At 45.3% G+C, this 25,873-nt stretch overlaps 1 protein-coding gene across 3 annotated transcripts in view; it reads right to left on the bottom strand.

The window, feature by feature from the left end:
* The window catches only part of myo7aa (myosin VIIAa), a 190,377-nt gene that overhangs the window by 62,462 nt on the left and 102,042 nt on the right, over positions 1–25,873 (bottom strand). For all 3 annotated transcript variants that reach the window (XM_043692431.1, XM_043692430.1, XM_043692432.1), the window contains 13 exons: positions 22,128–22,212; positions 21,013–21,231; positions 19,523–19,630; positions 18,235–18,444; positions 15,404–15,607; positions 13,690–13,866; positions 12,943–13,026; positions 12,013–12,140; positions 8,759–8,885; positions 5,578–5,697; positions 4,789–4,962; positions 4,318–4,545; positions 1,142–1,312 (listed from right to left, as the gene is read on the bottom strand). In XM_043692431.1, coding sequence (XP_043548366.1) covers positions 1,142–1,312; positions 4,318–4,545; positions 4,789–4,962; positions 5,578–5,697; positions 8,759–8,885; positions 12,013–12,140; positions 12,943–13,026; positions 13,690–13,866; positions 15,404–15,607; positions 18,235–18,444; positions 19,523–19,630; positions 21,013–21,231; positions 22,128–22,212 — 2,035 coding nt within the window. The remainder of the gene's footprint in view (positions 1–1,141; positions 1,313–4,317; positions 4,546–4,788; positions 4,963–5,577; positions 5,698–8,758; positions 8,886–12,012; positions 12,141–12,942; positions 13,027–13,689; positions 13,867–15,403; positions 15,608–18,234; positions 18,445–19,522; positions 19,631–21,012; positions 21,232–22,127; positions 22,213–25,873) is intronic.

Consider the following 25,873-nt stretch of genomic DNA (forward strand, 5'->3'; position numbering starts at 1 on the left):
AATGTGGACAATGACCTCCTGCTGGCCCCTCTCCCCCGTGAGAACATTCTGCACCCTGTCTGAGACATCCTTGATCCTGGCACCAGGGAAGCAACACACCATTCTGCTTTTTCTCTGCTGGCCACAGAAATGTCTGTCTGTACCTCGGACTACAGAATCCCCTAACACAATTGGTCACTTGGAACCGGACATCCCCCTTGTTGCATGATCAGTTGATTCTGTGCCAAAACACACCCGACAGCTTTAACTTTACAAAACTTCAGTCAAACCTTGCAGAGCATCAATCCTAAATTTCACAAATATCCACTTCCATGTTAACATCTGATTATGAAAGATTTCAACAATAAACTTTGTTCAAAACAGCCTTTACCATCAGAAAATATCCCACTATGCTCAGGAACGAAATGGGACAAGAGATCAAATCAGCCCACATGGGGATATCAGATCAGGCTGATAAGCCTCTTCTGGATTGAGAGAGCTGAGATAGCTTTTATCATGAAGGAGGAGATGGAGGCTGGAGAGGAAAGTTCAAAACTTGGGACTGAAGACATGACCAATGGTGAAGCAAAACAAAAAAAAACACAGGAGATGGAAGGAGCAGACATCTGAAAGGTAAAGGATTGAGTGAATTTGCAGAATCATAGAACCCCTAACAGTGTGGAAGCAGGCCATGCGACCCGTCGAGTCTACACTGACCTGGTGAAAATCATCCCACCCAGACCCATCCCTGCAATCCTGCATTACCCAAGGTAAATTCACCCAGCCTGCACATTCCTGAACACTATGGGCAATTTAGCGTGGCCAATCCACTTAACCTGCACATCTTTGGACTGTGGGAGGAAATGGAGCACCCGGAGGAAACCCAGACACGGGGAGCACACACACACAAAACCTAGGTCCCTGGTACTGTGAGGCAGCAGTGCTGCCCCATAAACAGACAGAACGTAAGACAACAGTAAATAAATGCCAACAAATATGGGGAGAACAAGAAATGTTGGATGAGCTTAAGTTTAAGGAAGATGGTAATCAGCTAGGAGAGGGGGCTGGTCTGTTCAGGCTCTAACACAGCGAGCTGGATAAATCTCAGGTCCGAGGGATGCAGCCTCTGTCAGTCTCTCAGTTCTGTGCAGTGTGAACCCACCTTCTTATGAGCTGCAGTGATGTACTGAGCCCATTTCTCCACTGTTTTAGAGGAGCTGATCTCCCGGTCTGGAATGTAAGATGGGATTAAGCTCAAGAGTCGCTCCAGGACAATCTCGGACCCATAATCCACGTAGTACTGCTGGGATGCCAGCTCAGCCAAGTCTTCCTCCTATTGCAGCCAGGGTACAAGTTACAGAAAGTGGAAGAGAAACAGAGTCAGTAAGTGTTGGCTAACCCAAGTAAATGTATAACAAAATGGTAAACCAGAACAACACTTGGATTGTTACTTTTTTTTTGATGTTTAAACCCTCACAGGAAATGGACATCACAGAGAGGGGCTGCATTGATCACCCAACTGCAGGCCCCTGAGGGAGGGTGGTGCTGACTCAGTATCACTATCTGGTGCAGGCCACATGGTGGAGGTGCTCATTCAGAGCGGTTGGCTTCTGAGCAAACACTGGATATCCACATGGCTGCACAGAGGAGTGAGAAGGGAATATCATCCATTCTAGTTTCTTTATTCATTGGTGGGTGCATGGGCATCATTGGCTCAGACAGCATTTATCATCTGCCCAATGTAGGAGCAAAATTACTGCAGATGCTGGAACCTGTATTGAAAACAAAAAACAAAAAAATAATGTTGGAGATCACAGCAGGTCAGGCAGCGTCCATGGAGAGGGAGCATGCTAATATTGATTCTTGTAGACTCTTCAGAGCTAAAGTCATCTAGACTCAAAACATTGGCTTGCTCGCTCTTTCCACAGATGCTGCCTGACCTACTAGCGATTTACAGCACTTGTTTTCAGTTTATTATTGGTCCTCTAGACCGACAATATCATTAGGGAGGGAATTCCCAGATTTTTAACCCAGCAACCCAGATCCTAGCCTCTGACCCTCCTCCCGTAACCACTGTGACTAGTCCAGTTCAGTTCCTGGTCAATGGCAGCCTCCTAGATGTTGATAATGTGGTCAAATTTAGCAGCGATATTTCCATTGGAAGTTAAAAGAACGATGATTGATCTCTGTTATTGGGGACAATCATTGCCTGGCATTTGTCACTCATCATTCCAGTCTATACCTGGATATTGTCCAGGTCTTGTTACGTTTGAACACAGAATGCTTCAGTATTTGAGATGGCATGAAAGATGCTGAGCATTATGTAACCAGTGAACATCCCCAATTCTGACCTTGTGATGGAGGGAAGGTCATTGATGAAGCAGCTGAAGATAGTTGGGCCTAGGACACTACCCTGAGGAACTCCTGCAGAGATATCCTGGAGCTGAGATGACTGGACAACAACCATAACCAGCTCCCTGTGCGTTAGGTATGATTCCAACCATATGTTGATTTTCCTGTTCCTTGGATGCTGCCTGACCTGCTGTGCTTTTCCAGCACCACTCTAATCAGGGATTCCAACCAGCAGAGATTTTGCCCCGATTCCGACTGACTCCAGTTTGGTTTGGGATGCCTGATGCTACACTGTCAACTTGAGCTGAAGGGCTCAATTGCACATGGAAGTGGACTAAGGGCAGAATTTAACAGTAGTGCCCACCACACAATCGTTTTGCTTGTTTCATTCTCAATGTGGGTGTTGTTGACGTGATTAGCACTCATCATCCATTTGTGGGCTCTGTAACTGAATGACTTGCTATGCTATACCATTTGAGGCCAGTAGAGGCAGACTTGTCCAACTGAAGCTAATGGCTGCAACTGCTGAAGGAGATCCTGACTCAACAGTTTGATTCAGTTCATGGGGGAAGACAGCAATGTTCATGCTGCACATCACTGGATGAACAATACTGGCTAACGGGCACATGTTCAAATCCCACAGCAGCAGGGGGAGTTTGAACTATTTATAATTTATTTATTTTTAAAAATCTGGATTTTATTTGCTCATTTATGGGCACGTAGACACGTCACTAGTTAAGCCAGCTGTTATATCCCCATTTACCCATGAGAAGGCGATGCGGAGCTGCCTCTCTGAATTGAATTTCAATGGGTGGCTTTTGGAAATTGGTTGAATTGGGGACAGTGTGGGCAGGGGTGAGTGCACCCATAGTGCTGGCAGAGAGAGAGAGTCCCTAAGGAAAAAAGGACCCTACCTCTGGAGACTAACATCAGCGACCTATCACAGGTTGCTGTTAATGCCCCATCTGGTTCATTCAGGCCCTTCAGAGAAGTCAATCTGTCATCTTTACCCAGTCTGGGCTACACGTGACTCCAGACCGACAATGACATGGTAGGATTCTCGAGGATAATTGGTAATGATCAAGAAATGCCAACCTTGCTAGTGACCCCGCCTACCCACAAATGTAGGAACAACAAAGGTTCCCTCTGGTTATATTTTCTTTTAAACAGTATACAGAGACATTCATTTGTTCAATTTTAAAGCAGAAATTAACTACCCCACTCCCCTAAACATTGGAGACTTGGTGGGGATGTTACAGTCTCTGGATGTGAGTCCAGTAAGACTGTACAAGTCTAGACTGACTCGGGAAAGGTGACAAGAAATCTCGCTGGGGCAGCTGAGAAATTTAGATTCAATGAATATATATCTGAAACAAATCAGAAAACCCCTACAATGTGGAAGCAGGCCACTCAGCTCATCGAATCCATACCAACCCTCCAAAAAAAAAAGAGGATCTCATCCAACCTCCATATCCTTGCATTTCCCATGGCTAACCCACCTAGCCTGCACATCCCTGGACACTATGGGCAGGTTTTAGCATGGCCAATTCACCTAACCTGCACATGTTTGGACTGTGGGAGGAAACCCACGGAAACCCTGGGAGAATGTGCAAACTCCACGCAGTCACCAAAGGGTGAAATCGAACCTAAGTCCCTGGCACTATGAGGCAGCAGTGCTAACCACTGAGCCATGGTGCCACCTAGTAACGGTATCAAAGCATCTACTGCGCTGCAATAAAAACCCAATCGGGTTGACAAACAGGAAATCTGCCAGTCATTCTCGGTCTGGCCTACCGGAGAATCCAGACCCATGGCAAGATGGTGGACTCTGAACTCCACTCTCAGCAAAGCAACTCAGTTCACGGGCAATAAATCCTTGCCAAAAACACACACCTTCCACAAAGTTAATGAGGCAAAACATGAGATGGCACACAGAACATAGGCCATTCAACCCATCGAGTGTGCCTTGAGGAAGGTCAGACTCACCTTGTCACACCTGTACTCTCCAAACTTGACCCCTCTCACTGTCTGCTGGTAAATGAGGTTGGTTGCCACCAGGTCCTCAGTTGGATCGTGCCAGGGTGTGAAAATCTCCTTACGGAAGAAGAGGCGCCAGGGTGCGTTGCGCTCCTGAGCGCCTTGTTCCTTGGCGTACTGCTCGCACTGGGAGACGGCATCCATTACATAATCATTCCCACTGCCAAGGGAGGAGACCTACAGAGGGGGCAGTTCACATAATCAGTGACTGATTAATCAAACCCTTCAACACTCCAACTGGAACAGAGACAGATGTCAAATTTGGCTGCAGGACCATCATGCATTGTGACTGGACAAATTCTGGACATCAAAAAGACAAAGAACTTCTATGTACATTCCTGTAGTCCAACAACACCATCAGCATTTATATATCACCTTTAACGCAATGGTTGGAGACATGATAGTTTTGGATATCCATACCTTGTCGAACAAAGCAATATAGAGAGAAAATCCAAAGCGATCCTTCAGGCCTATCTTGTCAGCCAACGCATTGCACAGCTCTTTGGCTGTTGTCGCGGAGTCTGTCAGGAGGGTCTTTGTCGTCCCATCCATGAAGGTGATGGGCAACATGATTGGCTTCTTCGACTTGGTGGCCTGTTACGAATGGGAAGACAAAGGGCAGATTACAGAATGCACTGTCGTGGGGGGGGATTGACACTTTCAAAAAGAATCATATAATCCCAACTGTTTACAGAGTCGGCACTGATCCTCTGAAGAGTATCCTACCCAGACTCAATGCCCCTTCATCCTACCTCCCGTAACCCTGCAATTCCAATGGCTAACCCACCTAGCCTTCACATCCCTGGACACAACAGGACAATTTAGCATGGCTAATCCATCGAAACTGCACATCTTTGGACTGTGGGAGAAAACTAGAGCACATGGAGGAAGCCCACGCAGACACGAGGAGAATGTGCAAACTCCACATGGACAGTTGCCAGAGGCTGGAATCGAACCTGGGTCCTTGGCGCTATGAGGCAGTAATGCTAACCACTGAGCCACCCTTAATCTGATAATATATTTCTGGAGAGGGGCATTGTGGGTAGATGGTGGGCAATCCTTAGCTCCTCCACTTAATGACACCATGTTCAAGCTGAGGGGGCAGATGTGCTTTGGTTTAAAGTCTTGGAGATGGTCCTGGAACACTAACCCTGACCCCCGACCCCCTAAACAGTTTTTAAATAATAAATTTCACACTCCTGGAATTACCTGGAGTTCCAGCCAGCTGGGAGGCTGTGTCCGTGTTCCATTAGCAAACGTTCTCCTCATTCGTTCCTCACAGTAAGGTGCGTAGCCGGGTGGACCCCCATTGATGAAATTTCTTAAATACTACAGCAACAGAAACACAAAATTATAGAATCCTGACAGTGTGGAAACAGGCCATTTGGCCCAACAAGTCCTCACAGACCCTCCAGACCCATTCCCTACCATATTACTCTACATTTCCCCTGACTGACTAATGCACCTAACCTACACATCCCTGAACACTGTGGGCAACTTAGCATGGCCAATTCACCTAACCTGCATATCCTTGAACTATGGGAGGAAACCAGAGCACTGGGAGGCCATTAAGCCCCTTAAGCCTGGTCCAGCATTCAATTAGATTGTGGCATATTTCTCGCTCAATCTCTGTCCCAAACTGGTTCTGTAACCCAGAGTCTAATTGTCCACCAAAAATCCACCATTGACTCGTGGGGTGGGGAAAGGAGTCAGGATGGCAACTTTCAAACACGATGGCTCATGAGTGGAATAAATTTCCAGAGGAAGCGATTGATGCAGTTACCATATTAAAAAGACATTTGGATAAGTACATGAAAAGAAAAAGGTTTGGAGGGATATGGACCATGTGCAGACAGCTGATAGTTTGGGATTATGGTTGGCACGGACTGGTTGAATCAAAGGGTCTGTTTCCGTGCTGTATGAGTCAAAATTGCGAGGAGCCTAGGCAAAGCAGACAGGGAGAAACCATTCGTCCTTCTCTCAAGGACAAGGTAACACAGAACGAAAGGAATTTGCAAAAGTAGTAAACGTGACAAGAAATGCTTTTTCTCTCAGTGAGTAGTGAGGGGATGAAATGCGCTGCCTGGAAACGTGGAGAAAGCAGGTTCAACTGAGGCATTCAATAGGGGTGCTGTTTCCACCTAAATAAATGATCCAACATACAGCAGAAAGGGAAAAGGGTACAAGGATGGCATTAAGTCACAATGCCATTTCCACAGTCAATGCAAACATGGGTCAAATGGCCTCCTCCTGCACTCTACCAATTCCGTGGCGCTCTCTGCAAATGTTAGAAGCTCTTCCAAGCACTCCCACTGTTACTTATTCCAGCTGTCAGTTTGTGATTGAACAACTTTTGTTTGGCATTTTCGAATCATTCCTAGCTTCGACAGCACTTTTTTTTTTTAAAAACCATTCCAGCTTTTCACTCCCTTTTCTGTCAGGAGTGCAGATTAAATTACAGTCCTTTCTGCTAATAACACAATAGTGGCATTCTTGTGCAATCTCCCTCTATATATAAAAAAAAACGCACAATGAAAATACACTAAGTGGTGGGGATGGAATCATGTATGAGCCAACACATGTATACTAAAGTTCATGTTTTACAAACAAACAGTGTTCACCTATTCACCAACCGTGTGACAGCCAACGTGTGCTGACGAAACATGTGCAATAGTAGAAAAGGGACTCTACTGGTGCAATTTACACTGGCATGAGCATTGGCAGGAGTCTCAAACTGTCCCTCATCACCTAGACATTCTCTACTCTCATACCAATAATCCCAAAGTCAAAATAACTCCATATAGTCAGAGCAGCTGGACTTCACTAAAAGAAAATAAAGTAAAATAGAATTATTACAAAGATAGTTTTGCATTTATATAGTGCCTTTCAGGATTGTGGACAACCTGAAGCATTTTACAGCCAACAGAGTATTTTTCAAAAGTGCATTAGGTGCTTAAAGTGTAGGAAATAAGGCAGTTAACTTGCACAAAGCAAACTCCCACATATGGTAATGGTGTTGTATGTAGGTACCGGTGTTAGACTGGAGTGGGTGAAGTCACAAATCAAATGACACCAGGTTATAGTCCAACAGGTTTGGACTGAAATCACAAGTTTTTCACCTAATGGAGGGGCTGCGCTCCGAAAGCTTGTGATTTCAAATAAACCTGTTGGACTATAACCTGGTGGCATGTGATTTCTGATATTATATGGTAATATGATCATGACCAGGTACCCTGATACACAGAGCACTCAGTAAGCTTTGGACACAAAAAAAAAATATGTTTCTGGCAAAAGTCAGCAGGTCTGGCAGCATCTGTGGAGAGCAAAATCAGAATTAACATTTTGGGTCCAGCGACTCTTCCTCAGAATGTAATCAGTATCTTATTTAGCTGTAGTCAATGTGCGATGGCAGAGGTTAATCTTGGGCACAGTAAGCTCCCACCAATAGCAATGTCGTAATAACAGATGATCTTCTATTTTAGAGAAACTTTTAGATAAATAAGGGGGCGGGGAGCTGTAGAAGTGATGGGACAGTTTTGGGTCCCATATTTCAGGGAGGACGTACTGGCCCTGGTGCAGGTTCAGAGGAAGTTCATGAGAATGGTCCCAGGAATGAAAAACTTAATATATGAGGAATGTTCGAGGGCTCTGGGACTATACCTCGATGGAATTCATAAGGATGAGGGTGAAATCGGATTGAAAAACTTACAAAATACCAGAAGACCTGGACAGAGTGGATGTTGGGAAGATGTTTCCATTGATAGGAGAGTCTAGGACCCGAGGGCACAGACTTAGAGTAAAGAGAAGACCTTTTAGAATGGAGATAAGGAGAAACTTCTTCAGCCAGAGAGTGGGGAATCTGGAATACATTGCCACAAAAAGCTGTGGAGGCCAGGTCATTGAGTATTTTTAAGACTGAGATAGGTTCTTGAGTATCAAGGGGATCAAGGGTTATGGGGAGAAAGAGAGAGAAGGGGGGGGGGGGGGTGAGAAACTTATCAAAAGGAGGAGAAAGTGAGGACTGCAGATCAGAGTTGAGACCATTCCTGATGAAGGGCTTCTGCCCGAACACAGATTCTCCTGCTCCTTGGATGCTGCCTGATCTGTTGTGCTTTTCCAGCATCACACTCTCGACTTGAAAAACATATCAGCCATGATTGAATGGTGGAGCAGACTTGATGGGTTGAATGGCCTAATTTCTGCACCTATGTCTTATGGTCTTAAAGCAGGAGAGGAGAGAGGAAAAGACAAATACATATTGGCCAGCACATCGGGGAGAAGTCTTTTTCTTTAAATCAGATGTACCTTGGTTTTAAATCCCATCCATTTTCAGGTGGATCACTGGATATTTTAAGCGTTCATAAAATCACAGTGAGAGCTGGAAACTTACCTTGACAAACTTCGCAGAAGGAGCGAAGCAGCCAACACAGAGGGACATGAGGATCCAGCCCCGGGCATGGCTGCTCTTGGACGGATTCTGGGTAAGTTGTTTGCAGATCTGGCAGTAAATCTCATCCCTGTCACATGACAAGACTCAGTCAATAGGTGGTATAAGGCCTAGGCACCTCACTGAACCTCTTGTTAAAAATCAGTCATAAGCACAGAATCATGCAACAAGGAATGTCATGGTGTCATCCCAAAACAAAAGGATGGCTTAGAGACATTCACCGACTGGACAGAGTTTTCCCATTTTTCAAAGTGTAGGGGGTGGGGGAGGTGAGCGTGAGAGACAGTGACCAACACGTCACCTCCATTGGTGAGGTCACTCAGCCCCTTGAGCCTGTTCCAGCACCAAGATTGTGGCTGATCTGTGGCCTAACTCCATATACCTGCCTCTGGCCCATATCCCTTAATACCTTTGCTTAACAAAACATTATTGCAAATTTAAAATTGACAATTGCTGTTTGTGGAAGAGATCCAAACAGCATCTAACACTCGTGTGTGGAAGAGCGTCCGAATATCTCCCCTGGTCGTAATTCTCAGACTGTGCCCCTCGTTCTAGGATCTCCAAACAGTGGCAATAGTTTCTCTTTATCTACCCTGTCTTTTCCAGTTAATGCCTTCACGACTTCCATCAGATCACCCCTTGACTTTCTAAATTCTGGAGAAAACAGGTCTTATTTGTACAATCTCTCCTCACACCTTAAATCTCTGAAATTCAGGCATCATTCCTGTAAACCTACATGGTACTCTGTCCAATTCTAACATATCCTTCCTGTCCAAGTTCAGTGCCCAGATCTGCTCAGTACCACAGCAGTATTCCAGCTCTGGTTCAAAGTAATGCAAGGCATTAGTTAGATAAGAACTCTCTCCTTTTAATGCTCCATTCCCTTTGAAATAAAAAGGCCACAGGGTCCAGTGGCCTTCCTTATTACCTACTGAACTTGTACGCTAACCTTTTGCAGGATTTAGGCATGAGGACTCGCAAACCCCTTTGTTTTAGATTTATTCATTCACAGGATGAGGGCATTGCTAGCCAGGCCAGTCTTTATTACCCAAAGGGCAGTTAAGAGTCAACCATATTGCTGTGGGTCTGGTGTCACATGTAGGCCAGACTGAGTAAAGGCAGCAGTTTCCTTTCCTAAAAAGGACATTACTGAGCAAAATCCCAGCTGGTTCACTAACGACAATGGATTTATGATCATTAGACGCTCACTTATTGAATTCAAATTCCATCATTTGTTGTGGCAGGATTTGAACCCAGGTCACCAGAACATTATCTGTGTTAACAGTCTGGCAACAATACCACCAAGCTATCGCCTCCCCTTAGGATCAGAAATTGTCCATTCAGCCCATCAAACCTGTTTGAAATTCAATCAATCAGATCATGGTTGATTATCTCCTCATTGGCACTTCCCACTCCAACTCAATATTCCTTGATGCCATTAGCTTCCAGAAATCTATTGCTCTCGGTCTTGAATTTGTTCAATGACTGAACTCCCAAATCTAGGGGAGAGGATTCCAAAGATTCACCACTCTTGGAGTGAAGGGATTCCTCCTCTTCTGAGTTTTAATAGGCATATACCTTATTCTGAGATTAAATCCCTTGGCTCTAGTCTCATCAAGCAGGAGAAACATCTGTGTCCCCTCTGCAAGATCTTTGAAAGTTTCAATGAGATCACCCTTTACTCTGCAAAATTTTAGGGACACAGACCTAATTTCCTCAGGCTCTTCTCACCTGACATCCTGCCATCCCAGGGAGTAATCTAGTGATCCTCCAGTGCACTCCCTCTATGGTGAGTATTCCCTTCCTTAGATAAGGCGATCAAGATTTCAGATTAAGTCTCACCAAGGTTCTATAAAACTGCAGCATGGCTACTCCACCTTTAGACTCCAATCCAACATGCCATTTAGGCTATAAAGGAACACAAGTAGAGCACTTGGCCTCTTGAGCCTGTTCTGCCATTCAGCAATGTCACAGCTAATCCAACATTCCTCACATCCAATCTCCCATTCGTTCCCAGTAATCCTCAATTCCCCAAACTGCTTGCTGCACCTTTGCTGGCTTTCAGAGACTGATAAACAGGTCCCTTTGGAAAGCACGCATTGCTTAACCTCTTAAATCATTTAATAAATGATCCACCTTTCAGTTTATTTTTCCCTCTGTAGCGAATAACTTCATACTCATTCGCTTTATATTCCATCAGCCACACTCTAGCCCAGCCACTGAGCGTGTTCAAGTCTTCTTGAAGCATCTTTGCACCCTCCCAAAGTTGGGTTCCAACTCATTGTGTCAACACATCTGGAAATGTTACATCTGATCCCCACATCCAATTCATTGATCAAAAAATTGTGCCCAGTTGTGGCACTAGCGCTGACCCCACAAGTTACAGTCTGTTATCCTCAGAATGATTCTGGAACTTATCCTTACTTTCTCTTTTCTGTCTGTTAACCAATTCATAACTCATACTGGTCCATTTCTCCCAATCCTCTGCACTTTATTTACTAACTCAGCCTTGGGACTTTTATAAAAAAAAACAAATGTGAGAAGTCCACGTGCACCACATCTGCCAGTTCCCCTTTATCTGTGCGACAAGTATCCTAAAAAAGCACCAACCCGTTCATCAAACCTGTGTTGTTCAATCATATCACTACTTTCCGACCGTCAATTATTACATCCTTCGAAGTCGATTCTAACACTAACAGCTCTGTGCTTCTCCACTCTCTCCCTTCCTCATTCTTAGAATCCCCACAGTGTGGAAACAGGCCATTCAGCCCATCAGGTCCATTCCGACCCGCTGAAGAGCACCACCACTCATTTTCCTCCCCCCACCCAAATCCCTGTAACCCTACATTTCCCATGGCTAACCCACCTTTCCTGCACATCCCTGCGGTGGGGCATTATGGGCAACTCAGCATGGCCAATCCACTTAACTTTGGACTGTGGGAGAAAACAAGATACTTGCAGGAAACCCACGCAGACAGTTGCCTGAGGCTGGAATTGAACCCAGGTCCCTGGTGCTGTGGGGCAGTAATGCTGTCCCAGATCATAGGGGTTACCTTTATTCCTTTCCAGGTTTCAGGAACCATTCGAGAATCGATAGAATACGGAAAGAAAGCCACAATATCTAACCTTTCTTCAACTCTCTGGTGACTAACAGGAAGACAGGAATGAGAAAATAAAGGTGTGTGAGGGATCAGTACCTGACCTCCGGCCTGAGGATGCCGTTCCCAATGATAAAATGGAGCTTCTCCAGGTTAGAGGTTGGCCTGTCCTCCAACATACTGTTCCCCCGGAGGGTGTAATCCCCATCATTCAATCGCTTTGCCACCTAACAGGAGTCAGACGAGAAGCCAAAATGTCAAAAGGGAGATGCAGAGATGACAACTTGCACCAATATGGTACCATTAATGCAGCAAGATAATCAGAGACATTTCCACAGGACCGAGTTCGTTGGACAAAATCTCTGGACGGGCCACATCACAAGGAGGAGAGAAAATGAGAGTCAGAGTCAAAAAGTGTGGCACTGGGAAAGCATGGCAGGGCAGGCAGCTTCAGAAGAGCAGGAGAGTCAACGTTTCTGACGAAGGGCTTATGCCTGAAGCATCGATTCTCCTGCTCCTCAGATGCTGCTTGACCTGCTGTGCTTTTCAAGCGCCACACTTTTCAACTTCATAAGGATCAAAGCTCAGCCAAGCAGCAGGGACTGAAACAAGGAGATGGTGGTGGAACGCATTAGGAAGGGAGCTCCCGAGCTTTGAGACAAGGAAACGGGACACCCACCATGGGCTGGGGACCGTCGAGGATGCACAAGAGGTCTTAGTCAGAGGAGTACAGAGAGAGATTGAGGGAGTGGGCTGTAGGGCTGAGGGAGATTAGCTGCAGGGAAACAGACAAGGGTATAAAACATTTAAAATCTTCATGTTGGAGAGTTACCACACTGAAGCCACTGTTCGTCAGCGAGCACTGGGATGATGGGTGGGGAGGAGTTGGTGCGAGTGAAGGTAAAACCTGATTTTCACGAGGATGGAATCGAATGGAGGATATATCAGTGAAGTGACTTGGATCATGCAACTCATTTTGACTCATGCGCATGGGAAGGATGGCAACAGGAAAATACTCTTAAAAATTACCTCCTCAGTTAGCTTTGATTTCTTCTTCAGAGTCAGGGAAACCAGCTTGTGCCTCACACTGTTCTTCTTGTCAGAATGCGCACTCTGCAACACAACCACGTCAACATTAGTGGAAGGTGTATCAACATCAGCACAACATACATTATCAGAGGATACAGAAAGGAGAAGTCCGGATTTCTGAAAACAATGGCGTTTCACCATCTTGTTACCAGCAACACATCTTTACCAGAGGGTCATACAGCATGGAAACAGATCCTTCGGTCCAACTCGTCCATGACCACCACGTTTCCCAATCTAAACTAGTCCCATTTGCCTGTGTTTGACCCATATCCCTCTAAACCTCTCTTAATCATGCACCTGTTCAAATGTCTTTTAAAATGTTGTAACTGTACCTGCATCTACCACTTCCTCCAGCAGCTCATATGTACCACCCTCTGTGTGGGAGTAGTTGCCCCTTAGGTCCCTTTTTAAATCTTTCCCCCTCTCACCTTAAGCCACCTCTATCCTGGGGAAAGAGCTTTGCTACTCACCTTATCTACACCCCTTATGATTTTCTAAAACTCTAAGATCACCCCTTAGTTTCACGCTCCAGTGATAAATGTCCCAGACTATAACAAGAAACTCATTGCTATTTGTAGCAGTCCACATGAGCACAGACTGGAGGGAAATCTAGATAAACACATGGGAAAAGGAGGATCGTTTCTATATTCTTAACAGCAGAGATTGGCTCACCATCAAGCTGCCTACCTCGCTCTCTCCCTGGAGAGCCTGCAGCTCCCGCTTATATGTCTTCTTGCCGAGGGTTTCGTAGATTTTGGTCATGACTGGAATCTTCTCGCTGCCATCGCTCATGGCTGTGTGGTACTTGGGCTCCGGTAAATCCCCCATGAACCTCAATATCGTGATCCAGACTGCCAGAGATGCCTGCAAACCAGGAGGTGGTGTGAAAAGAGAGAGACTCAGGTCGATCTGTGCAAACACTCATCTCAAAGTGCTCTGCGACCAGCGCTGTGAGGTAGTAAAATGCCACTGGCTATTTCTTTGAGCACAGCAAGCTCCCACAGAGTAGCATCAGACAGCCACTGGATAATCCAAATTTTACTGATGCCAGCTGAGGGGAGACACAGCATAGAAGGCCACTACTGTATTCCAGAACAGCATCTTGTAGATTCCAGACAGTGTGGAAACAGGCCATTTGGCCCAACAAGTCCACACCGACCCTCCGAAGAGTAACCCACCCACACCCATTCCCCTAGCCTATTGACTAATGTACCTAACCTACACATCCCCGAACACAATGGGACAATTTAGCATGGCCAAATCACCTAAGCTGTACGTCTTTGGATTGCGGGAGGAAACTGGAGGAAACCCATGCAGACACTAGGAGAATGTGCCAACTCCACACAGACAGTTGCCCAAGGCAGGGATCGAACCCTGGTCCCTGGCGCTAACCACTGAGCCAGCCATATCATTTGACAGAAGATAGCATTTGGCCCATCACACCAGTGCTGGCCCTTCAGGGCAACTATCCAATTCTCCCCTGCAGCCTTTCAGATGTACAGCAAATGGATTTAACCAGCACCTTACAAACTGATGCTCAGATGAACCGGCAAAAATCAAATACCACAAAATTTACTATATTATTCTGTCCAATTGTTATAATTCTTTTAATTTATTCACCTCAATGTAAATATACTTGTCAAACAGAATGGCCACACGAAATATCAACAGTTGGTTCAATTTAGAGTCAATTTCTCCAAAATACCACTACATCCGTGAAGTCAGTTGAGGGGGTGAGTGAGAAGGCTCTCTACAGTTAATAATAAGACCTTAAATAAAACTTGTGTTTTATTTGTAAACAAAATAAAAGTGATGTGCATACCCTCTGCATTATGTTTCTACTATTTAGTGTGTGTTTTACATTAGGTTGGACCTCTTGATCAACCGGAATATTTCTTGATCCATAGGTGCTGTACAGACAGTTGCCTTTTGAAAGTTACTAACTAATCTACTTCACTGTTGATCCTTTCAGGACATGAACGTGGACGATTCAACAAAATAACTTGTCTTTTCCTTTCGTTAACCTTCTTATAACGTCTCGTGCCAAAGGATGTCAGATGGGCACCCAAAACAAAATTTGACATTTTCTAACATGGTTATTTGAAGCCAGTTTCATTTCGTGCTTAAAGCACACTGATGTTTCCGGTCAAACATCAAAACACAAGTCAAGTAAATCCAAATGATAAATAACCCAAACACAGAACGCCAGAGAAATTCAGCAGGTCTGGCAGCATCTATTCTGAACAGAACTCATACCATACTCAAGATATTTACTTGGATTCTCTCACCATAGATGCTTCCAGACCTGTGGAGTTTCTGCAGCGTTTGTTTCAGATTCCCACAATCGGCATTATTTTGCTTCCAGACAAGCGATCCAACTCTTCCGATGGTTTTTACTTACGAGTTGGTCCCCTTCGTCATCATGGTAAAGCAGGGGCAGCTTGAGGGGTCTGCGGATGTAGGTGTGAGTGGTGGTGCCCTGGAAGTAGGTGGCAGCAAACTTGGCAAATTTGTACTCTGACAGATCTTCCTCTTCCTCTTCTGGCAAGGGCAAACTGGCATCCAGATCCTCTTCCTCCAACTCTCGGGGGGTACTTTCGAGGTCCTAGTGCCAACGCAAAGATATGTCAAGTCAAAGCTCACCAACAAAAGCGTGTTTAAACAAAAACAACAAATCGAGAGGTTAATGTGCGACCTGGTATAATCAGTTCTGCACACTTCAATCAGCGCAAAAACCTAATGATTACTGAGCAGAGTATCACAGTGTACTATCTAGAAGATACACTGCAGAAATTTGCCAGATGTCCTCAGACAGCACCTTCCAAACCCATGAACACTTCAGTCTAGGACAGCAGATACACAAACACCATCCCCTGCAAGTTCCCCTCCAAACCACTCAGCATCTTGGCTTGGAAGTACATCACCGTTCCTTCAGTGTCAATATCCTGGAATTGCTTCCTTCAGGGCATTATGGGTCAATCTACAGCACGTGGACTGCAGCGGTTCAAGAAGAGGCACCGTCTTCTCAAGGGGTCAACTAGGGACAGGCAATAGATACTGGGCCCAGAAAGCAACACCCACACCTCAACTGAATTTTAAAAATCTGCAGAAGAGAACAGTGAGACTGAAGAGATGGGATTGACGAGTAATTGGGTGTATTCCCACGGAAGCACTAAGTGATATGTTTTTTTGGGATCCTAAAAAGAAACAGGATAGCCTAAACTGTCAATAGTTTTTTTGAGCAGAAGTAGGCCGTTCAGCCCATCAGTTCATGGCTGATCTGATAATCCTCAATTCCACCTTCCTGCCTTTTCAGTTCTGTTTTGTCCAAAGCAACCTCAGATTAGAAGCAAACACCGAAATTGCTGGAGAAACTCAGCAGTCTGCGAAGAGAGTTACAGGGTTAACGCTTGGGGTCCAATGGTCCTTAAGAATATTCATAGAGGAGTCATACCAGACTCAAAACTATTTCTCCTTCCACGGATGCTGCCATACCGGAGTTTCTCTAGCAATTTCTGTTTTTGTTTCAGATTTCCAGCACCTGCAGTTGTGTTTTATTTAAATCTCGAGTAGAGACTGAATCTAACAGAGGGGAAATTCAAAACTAATCTGTGGAAACCATGGCCCCAACTTGACTGCAAAGAGCTTGGAGTTTAAATCAGAGCGGTGCTGGAAAAGCACAGCAGGTCAGGCAGCATCTGAGGAGCAGGAAAATCAACATTTTGGCTTTTGTCCGAAACGTAGATTTTCCTGCTCCTCGGATTCTGCCAGACCTGCTGTGCTTTTCCAGCACCACTCATCTAAACTCTGGTTTCCAGCATCTGCAGTCCTCACTTTTGCCTGGAAAGAGCTCTGTCAGGATGCAATGGAGATAGAGAGACTGTGGCACTAGGACCCAAGTGGACCACAGTCCTGCCAGCTGCCACCAATCAGGGATGGCAAGAGAGCCTCCCATGCTGATTGGCCAGAATGCCAACAGCTTTGTTCTACTGTTAAGCAGAGTAACCAATATGGAGTCTGTATAACCAGATGCTGATTCATTGCAGCAACCAATGAGCTTCTCTGCAGTATATGATTCCAGGTTCCCCTCTTTTCTTCAATGGGCTGATATCGGTTAGCTCACATGGTTGGAGTCTGTTGATAAAATCCTGACAAATTTTTCTCTAACCCAATCTTTGAAACAAGGAAAGCATAAGATGCCATTTAATGCAAATTAGATGAATTATTTTTGAATGAATCACTCAGTAACACAGAACTTGGACATTGAAGCTCTTTATGTGCTTCAGGACACATGCAAGAATGCCAAATTTCAAACAAACAATCACAACTAGTTTATATGGCAGGAGAAAAGGGAGCGGATTGGTTGGCAAATCAGTATGTTTCGCTATATAGTTCCCCATTTTCTACTCCATGGAGCATTCCCTTGGTCAGACTCAATTTAACACCAAATTGACACCCTTTTGTCCCGTAGTGTAAATTGTTATGAGCATTTGAAACTTGGCATTCTTGCTTTTGGCCTGATGATTTTGGACACCAAATTGGAATAATGCAGTAAAATGGAGCATTGTCTCGGTAGGAAGAGAGTAACGTCCTACAAAATGGCTCCTAAAGTCTCTCTGCTACTTGCGAACATTCATTTGCCATTTCTGTTTGTGTTGAGGATGAATCATTGAAATTTACTGCAAAGGTTGGTCAACAGCAACATAACTGGGATGTTAAAACACTAATGCGGTGGATGATTTAAAAATATATATATATATAAACTAACCTAGCAATTGGACTGCATGGTGGCTCAGTGGTTAGCACTGCTGCCTCACCAGTGTCAGGGTCCCAGGTTCAATTTGAGCCTCTGGAAACTGTCTGGGTGGAGCTTGCACGTTCTCCAGGGTTTCCTTCAGGAGCTCCAGTTTCCTCCCAAGTCCAAAAGATGTGCAGGTTAGGGGGACGGGCCATGCTAAATTGCCCGCACTATCTAGGGACATGTAGTTTTGGTGGGTTAGCCATGGTAAATGCAGGGTTACAGGGGTGGGGTGGGTCTGGCTGGGATGCTCTTTGGAGGGGCAGTGTGGACTCAATGGACTGAATGGCCTGCTTCCACAATATACAGATTCTAATGATTCAAATTTTCGAGGATTCTAATTCCCATGTCCCAGATCTGCCACCGGATGGACTCACTGATAATGGTATTAGGCATTAGGGAAATCAAAAAGTAACATGAACTTTCTTTGGTACCTCAAACCCAGATGGTGCTTGACCCTCCTGTCCAGGCAATGGAGTGGGGCTGCCCAGAAAACCAAACATTTTATCCACCATCTCGGAGTCGTTCACAGGCTCGTTCCGAGCCCTCTCCATTTGCTCCAGCATTTCCTTCTTCCGGCGGGCTTCTCTCTGCTCACTCATCTCCCTCTCGGCGTCTTCAAGAGCCAGTTGGGTGAGGCGTTCCTGCAGCAAGAGGAGGAGGAGGAAAACAGAAAAGTTGCCAGCCAAAGCCATTCTCGCCAGGGACTGGAGAGGGGTGGGGAGGTAAAACATGGCCACTCTCTGATACAGCCAATAAAAATAATCATTACAGCAATCCTTTATTCTTTCTTGGGTCATGGGCATCGCTAGCAAGACCAGCATGTGTTGCCTATTCCCAAATGCCCTTGGACTGACTGCCCATGTCAGAGGCCTCTGGATTACATCATGAAGACTGACGGAGGTTACAGGGAGGGTGAAGCCATGGACAGACAGGAGTACACAGAAGAGAATTTTCAAAATGGTGCTGTGTTGGACCAGCAGCTAATGTAGGACAGTGCAGATGAGAGAGAGGAAACAGAGCTTGGTGTGTGCATATCAGTATGGAGAAACTGCAAATTTAGAAGGGGAAAGGAGAAAGGTTGTAAAAAAAAAAAAGAGATAGTTTGAATAGTCAAATCAGAGGTAGCAGGAGCATGAAAGAGTCTCCCTGCAAAAGATGGGCTGATGCAGGGACAGAAATGGGTAACATTACAGAGACAGTGTAGCCCATCCTGTTCATGTAGCTTCGAGGGATACGGGCCAAACAGGACCAAGTTTATTTACGATACCTGGTCGTCATGGATGAGTTGGACCGAAGGGTCTACTCCCGTGCTGTACATCTCTACGATGTGTCAAGGTTCCTTAGACAGCCTCTTCCAAACCTGGGACCAGCATCATCTAGAAGGACGAGGGCAGCAGATACATGGGAACACCACCCAGCTACGGGTTCCCCTCTGAGCCACTCAACATTCTGATTTGGAAACGTATCACCGTTCCTTCAGTGTCACTGGGTCAGAATCATGGAATTCCCTCCCACTGTGTGGGGCGCCCACACTCCAAAAACAGCAGCAGCCAAAGGCTCCCCTAGTTCCTCGAGGGCAATAATTGCTGGTCCAGCATCCCATGAACAATTCTGGGGGACCTCTACACTGAACTCAAAAAAATGATCAGAGTCCCTGACGCCACTATAAGTTCCTCAGCCTTTCAGGGAAACAGGACAGAAGTCATTCACGTGATCCACCTGGTGTTTCCTTTCTGCCTCCTCCTTGGCTTTTTTGCTGCTCATCTCTTTGCGAAGTCTCATCTCCTCAGCAAGGCGGAGCTTCTCTGCTTCCAGCCTCCGACGGTACTGGGAAGGCAAAGGAGAAACACAAAAAAGGAACAATTGCAGAGGTTTCAGTTACATCTAGATCCTTGAATCCGTGCTGCCGCATGAGCCAATTGAGAAGAACGCTCCTGCAGTGACTCATTGATTGACTGAGAAAGATTTGCATTTATGTATCAATTTTTACAACCTTGGGCTCTTACTCTGTCTGACTTTGGTAGCTGCTCATTGCATAGCTGACTATCTTTTCAAACAAGTGGCAGGTGACTTAGCTGCAAAAGCCATTCAAACAAGCAGCAGCTAAGTAGATGGGCTTGGAGGCACAGACAATGAGTTGAGAAAAATAGCAGCGAAAAGAACTGACCCAAAAATCATAGCACAGCAGGCCATTTGGCCCATCGAGCCCAGTGTTGGCTCCCTGAATATCAAACCCAATTAGTCACCTTCCCTTCCACTTTTGTCAAAGCCCCAGAATTTGTTTGTTGTCAAGTATGATCCTAACTTCCATTTGGGAATTATGGTTTGGTTTTTACCTCCAGGGCTTTGTTAATCTGCAATGCCTGGAGTTACTGGGATAATCCTGGAGGTTTTTCGACCCCTGGTTGGGATGGTGGAGCTCTTATATCCACCACATAGGGCCATGACATGGAGGAGCCGGTGTTGGACTAGGGCGGGCAAAGTTAAAAGTCACACCACCAGGTTTAAGTCCAACAGGTTTATTTGGAAGCACTAGCTTCCAGAGTACGCACTACCTGATGAAGGAGCAGTGCTCTGAGAGCTGGTGCTTCCAAATAAATCTGTTGCACTATAACCTGGCGTTGAGAGACTTTTAACTTATTACAAGGGGGACTGCCATGCTGTTGATGAAGCTGTTCCAGGCACTCAGACACCGAATCACTGAATGAGGAGACTACCATTCAGTCCATTATACGCGGTGCGTCATTAAAAGGGCTCTGAAATTAATCCCTGCCCTATCCCATAAACCCACAATGTATATTTGACAAAGAAACCAATCTAGTTCCCATTTGGAAGCTAACAACCTGTCAGTCAGGTTAGCACTTGGCAGCCATAACACTGATTTAAAGATACCTCGTACAAATGCAAGCTTTCTACACTCTGACAGTCAACAGTTAGTTCAGTTGGCTGGATGGCTGATTTGCAGTGTGTAGGTTCAATTCCTGCACAGGCTGAGGTAATCATGAAGCATTCTCCTCACCCTGTCCTCTCACTTGAGGCTTAGGTGACCTTCAGGTTGAGCCACTACTTGTTAAGTATCTCGTTATCGAGCGCAGCCTCATGGATCGGCTGGGCTTTGGCGACTTTTCTTTTAAAGTTGAGGCAGACTCAACCTCCACGTAACGGGCTCCCTTTCTCTCCCCTCCAGTCATAGTGGAAAAAGCACTCACCTCTCCTCTCAGCCGCTTGTACAGTCGACGTGCAATCATGCCTCGAACATAAGTTTGGATGGTGATGACAGCCCAGAAGCAATGGCGGAATGCTCTCCGCACCAAGTAACCACGGCAACGGGCCTGGAACAGGATGATTCTCTTCCGGGCGAAGTGATACTGCGTGCAGAGCTTACGGGACCGATGGAGCGCTTGGAGTCTGGAGAATCCAATTCGCATCTAGCCCGAGATAAAATGAAGGAAGCATTGAAGAGAAAAAGGAACAAAACAATGCAGCACAGACTTGGAACACCAGTGTGGTCCACTAAGCAAAACCGCAGGCGCCAGAACATAGGGAATAGGTGGTGGCTCCAGGACGCATAACTTAACGAGATCATCCCTGACCTGCTGGTTCCAATCTGCCTTCCTCTCAGCACAGTAATCACTTAAGGTCAAAACAAATGGCTTTTATGGCCCAAACAGAAAATGGGGGACAAGCCTGTCACCATGTTCTCCTATTTAATAAACCTAAGTTTCCCCCAAAAGGGGGATGTCGAAAGGTGTGGGTGAGCCTTACGAATATAGACTTGATTTTGATTTGATTTATTGTTGTCACGTGCTGAGATACAGTGAAAAGTGTTGTTCTGCATGCTCTACAGGCTGATCGTACCATGCAATGTATATCAGGGTAAGAGCAGAGGGCAGAATACAGTGTTAAAGCCACAGAGAAGGTGCAGAGAGAAAGGAGATAGAACATGAATGTTTGAGGTGTCCATTCAGAATCTGATTAACAATAGTGGAAATGATCATGCGGCAGATCCTTTGCAATTCCCAACCTTGATATCCCCAAGTCAGGCAGCAGAGGTGCCACTGCGCTGAGTAACATATTCTCCTGACTTGGGAACTAATAGCTCTGTACTTTCATTGTCGCTGCGTTAAAACCCACTCCTTAACATAGCTGCAGGTACTCTGCGCGTGCACACAGACTGCAGCAGTTGAAGATGATAGCTCACCACCACCTTCTCAACAGCAACTAGGAATGGACAAACCAATGCCAGCCTTGCCAACATCCACAGCCGCAAACAAAATTCTTTTTTCAAAAAAAAAACAAGAAATAGAATGAACAGTTGACTTACTGCGTTGAAATTCTTCCGACACTGATATCCACGCCAATACTTCTGAATCAACAACACCGATTTCCTTATTTTTACAAAGTTCGACCTGTGGAATATTTTGGAATTTTTAAAAACCCAGCTTGGAACATGTTCTCTCAAAAACAAAACATTCAGCACATGATCATATTAACTTTTCTGGGAAATCGTGGATCAATAAAATATGGGTTAGTTGCAGAGTAAGAGTTTAAAGTTCCAAACAGTGATTGATGGCTTAGTGTATAAGAGGAGAAAGTGAGGTCTGCAGATGCTGGAGATCAGAGATGGAAATGTGTTGCTGGAAAAGCGCAGGTCAGGCAGCATCTAGGGAACAGGAGAATCGACGTTTCGGGCATTAGCCCTTCTTCAGTGTATAAGAGTCTCGTTTCGGTGTTGGAAGGCTGTCAGTTCAAGTCCCACTCAAGAAGAAAGAGCATAACTTCTAGGGAACACACTATCATCAGTGTTCCAACTTTTAGATACATTAAACAAAAGTCTTGTATTTCCTCTCAGGTAGAGTTATTAAACCCCAAGGTACCACAGAGAGCCAGGAACTTTGTCCAATATGTATCCTTCAACTAACATCCCCAAAAACAAACATTAAACAATAAAAAAAAAATCTGAGAATTGTCTGAATACTCAGCATGAAGAGGAGCAGAGTTAACATCAACTCTCTCTCTCTCTCTCCCCACACACAAGTGCTGCCTGGTCTGTTGAGAGTTTCACAAAGATGTAAGAAATAGAAGATCTAGGCTACTCAGCCTGCCTGTGCCCTGCCATTCAATAAAGTCATAACTGATCTGATCTTGGCCTCAAGTCCTCTTATGCTGTTATAACAAAATAAAGAACGGTGCATAACAGAAATCTGAAAGAAAGACAAGCGCTGGAGAAACTCAGCAGGTCTGGTGGCAATGAAAAGGGAGAGAAACAGAATTAACATGGAATCCAGTGTCACTGGACTGACATGTTAATGTCTTGACCGTGTACAGGTATTCCCAGACCATTAGCCTGGGGTCTAGATTACTAGTCACATTATTCCACTGTCACCTATACTCAGATGTCCCCCCAGCACTGCCCACGTTAGGTAAAAGCACGTTGTGGGAAGTAGAGACACTTGCACAGTTAGTTGGGCTGAATAGCCACCTTCTGGATTAAATGGAATTGGCATTACAATGTGAAATATAAATCAGAGAGACGGATAACAGTGATCAATGTTCAGATCATGGTGTGAACCTTGTAAGGTGTAGGACTAAAGGATCAAGTAGCATTTTACAATCTAAATGATTCCTATTGTCTGGTTAATTCATTCTAATGCTCAGTGGTGGAATGGGAAAAGCAAATCAGATTTTGGATTAGAAAATAAGTTCACGGGATGAGGGAGTCACTGGCCAAGCCAGCGCTTATTGCCCATCCCTAATTGCCCAGAGGGCAGTTAAGAGTCAACCACATTGCTATGGGTCTGGAGTCACGTGTAGGCCAGACCAGGTAAGGATGGTAGATTCCTTCCCTGAAGGACATTAATGAACCAGATGGGTTTCTCCAACAATTGACAATGGATTCATGATCATTAGACTCTTAATTCCAGGTTTTACTGAACTCAAATTCCACCGGCTGTCATGGAGGGATTCAAACCCAGGTCCCCAGAACACGGCCTGGGCCTCTGGATTATACCACTAGGTCATTGCTGCCCCAGTGTTGATAAGTTTAACATTGAATCTGCATAACACACACACTTCTAGCTAATGCCAGGAAATAGAACATAGCATCCAGAATCCAAAACAGAAATTGCTGGGGAAACTCAGCAGGTCTGGCAATTTCTGTGGAGAGAGAAACAGAGTTAACTCAGTTAAATGATTACTGAAGAAGGGTCATTAGACCTGAAATGCTAACTGTCTCTCGCTCCACAGATCCTGCCAGACCTACTGAGTTTCTCAAACTATTCCTAATTTTGTTTCAGGTTCCCAGCATCTGCAGGTCTTTGTTTAATTATGGAGCATCCAGAATAATTGTGGAGCTGAAAGTATCAGATTCAGATTATGCAAAACATTTGCGCTGAAAGCGAGAGTGTTGAGGGGGTGATGTGACTGTTTACTTTCAGGATTTTAAAAAGCAAACGGGATTATTTCAGACTAAAACTGCTTCAACCTGATGCACAGCTGCAAGACCAGAGGACAGCAGGCTACGTTCAAACAGGGCTCTTTCTTAGCACTGCTGCCTCACAGCACCAGGGACATGGGTTCGATTCCACCCTCAGGTGACTGTGTGGAGTTTGCACATTCTCCCGGTGTCTGGGTGGGTTTCCTCTGGGTGCTCTAGTTTCCTCCCACAGTCCAAAGATGTGCAGGTTAGGGTGGATTAGCCATACTACATTGCCCCATGATGTTCAGGGACATGGAAAGGGTTATAGAGATTGTATGGGGACTGCTCTTAGAGGGGTCAGTGTGGACTCAATGGGCCAAGTGGCCTGCTTCCACACTGTAGAGATTCTATGATTCACAAAAGATAGAAAGTGGGAGTAGGCCATTCGGCCCTTCGAGCCTGCTCCACCATTCAATAAGATCTTGGCTGATCATCCAACTCAATCCCCTGTTCCAATTTCTCCCCTTAACCTTTGATCCCTTTAGCCTTCAGAACTATAGCTAACTTCTTCCTTCAACCATTTTCTGTGGGGGGGGGGGGGCAGAGAATTTGACAGGCTCCCCACTCTCTGGGTGAAGACACTTCTCCACATCTCAGTCGAAGTGACCCAGCCTATCTTTAGACTGTGACCCCTGGTTCTGGACTCACCACCATCAAGGACATCCTTCCTGTTTTTACCCGGTTAGAACTTTACAGGTTTCTACGAGATTACCCCTTCCTTGTACCATTCTTCCAAAATGAAGACCAATCTAACTGATCCAGTCTCCCCTCACAGATCAGTCCTGCCGTCCCAGAAATTCAATGGAGGATTACAGATAGTGTGGTCACAGATAGAATTGTAATGACCCTCTGCTTTCTAGAAATTATTGAATAATAAAAAATGAAGGCACAAAGGATCTTTTAAATTAAAGCCATTAAAAATCATATAGACGTTTCCCGCTCTATTAGAACCTTTGGGCGGCATGGTGGCACAGTGGTTAGCACTGCTGCCTCGCAGCGCCGGAGACCCGGGTTCAATTCCCGCCTCAGGCGATTGACTGTGTGGAGTTTGCATGTTCTCCCCGTGTCTGCGTGGGTTTCCTCCGGGTGCTCCGGTTTCCTCCCACAGTCCAAAGATGTGCAGGTCAGGTGAATTGGCCATGCTAAATTGCCCGTAGTGTTAGGTAAGGGGTAAATGTAGGGGTAGGGGTATGGGTGGGTTACGCTTCGGCGGGTCGGTGTGGACTTGTTGGGCCGAAGGGCCTGTTTCCACACTGTAAAGTAATCTAATCTAATCTAACCTAACCTAACCTAACCTAACCTATCGGGACAGTGCAGTAATCTTTTATTGAGTTAAAGGTAGTTTAAAGACTTTTAGCTATAAAACACTAACTTAGTAGAACACTCCCTTAAACTCACTTCCTTCCCTGCTCTTTTCTCAATCTCAAATCATGTAATTTTATGTCACTTCCATCGATGTTACAGACTGTTACAGTTAAACTTTTAGTTAAAAAACTTAGTCATGCAACACGAACAATCACAGTTCCACAGTCCGAGATCTCTCACTACTTGTGAGAATGAACAGATTTTAATCCAAAAATCATCTTTAAATA

This window comes from Chiloscyllium plagiosum, chromosome 6 (genome assembly GCF_004010195.1).
Source record: "Chiloscyllium plagiosum isolate BGI_BamShark_2017 chromosome 6, ASM401019v2, whole genome shotgun sequence".
In the NCBI taxonomy this organism is placed as follows: Eukaryota; Metazoa; Chordata; class Chondrichthyes; order Orectolobiformes; family Hemiscylliidae; genus Chiloscyllium; species Chiloscyllium plagiosum.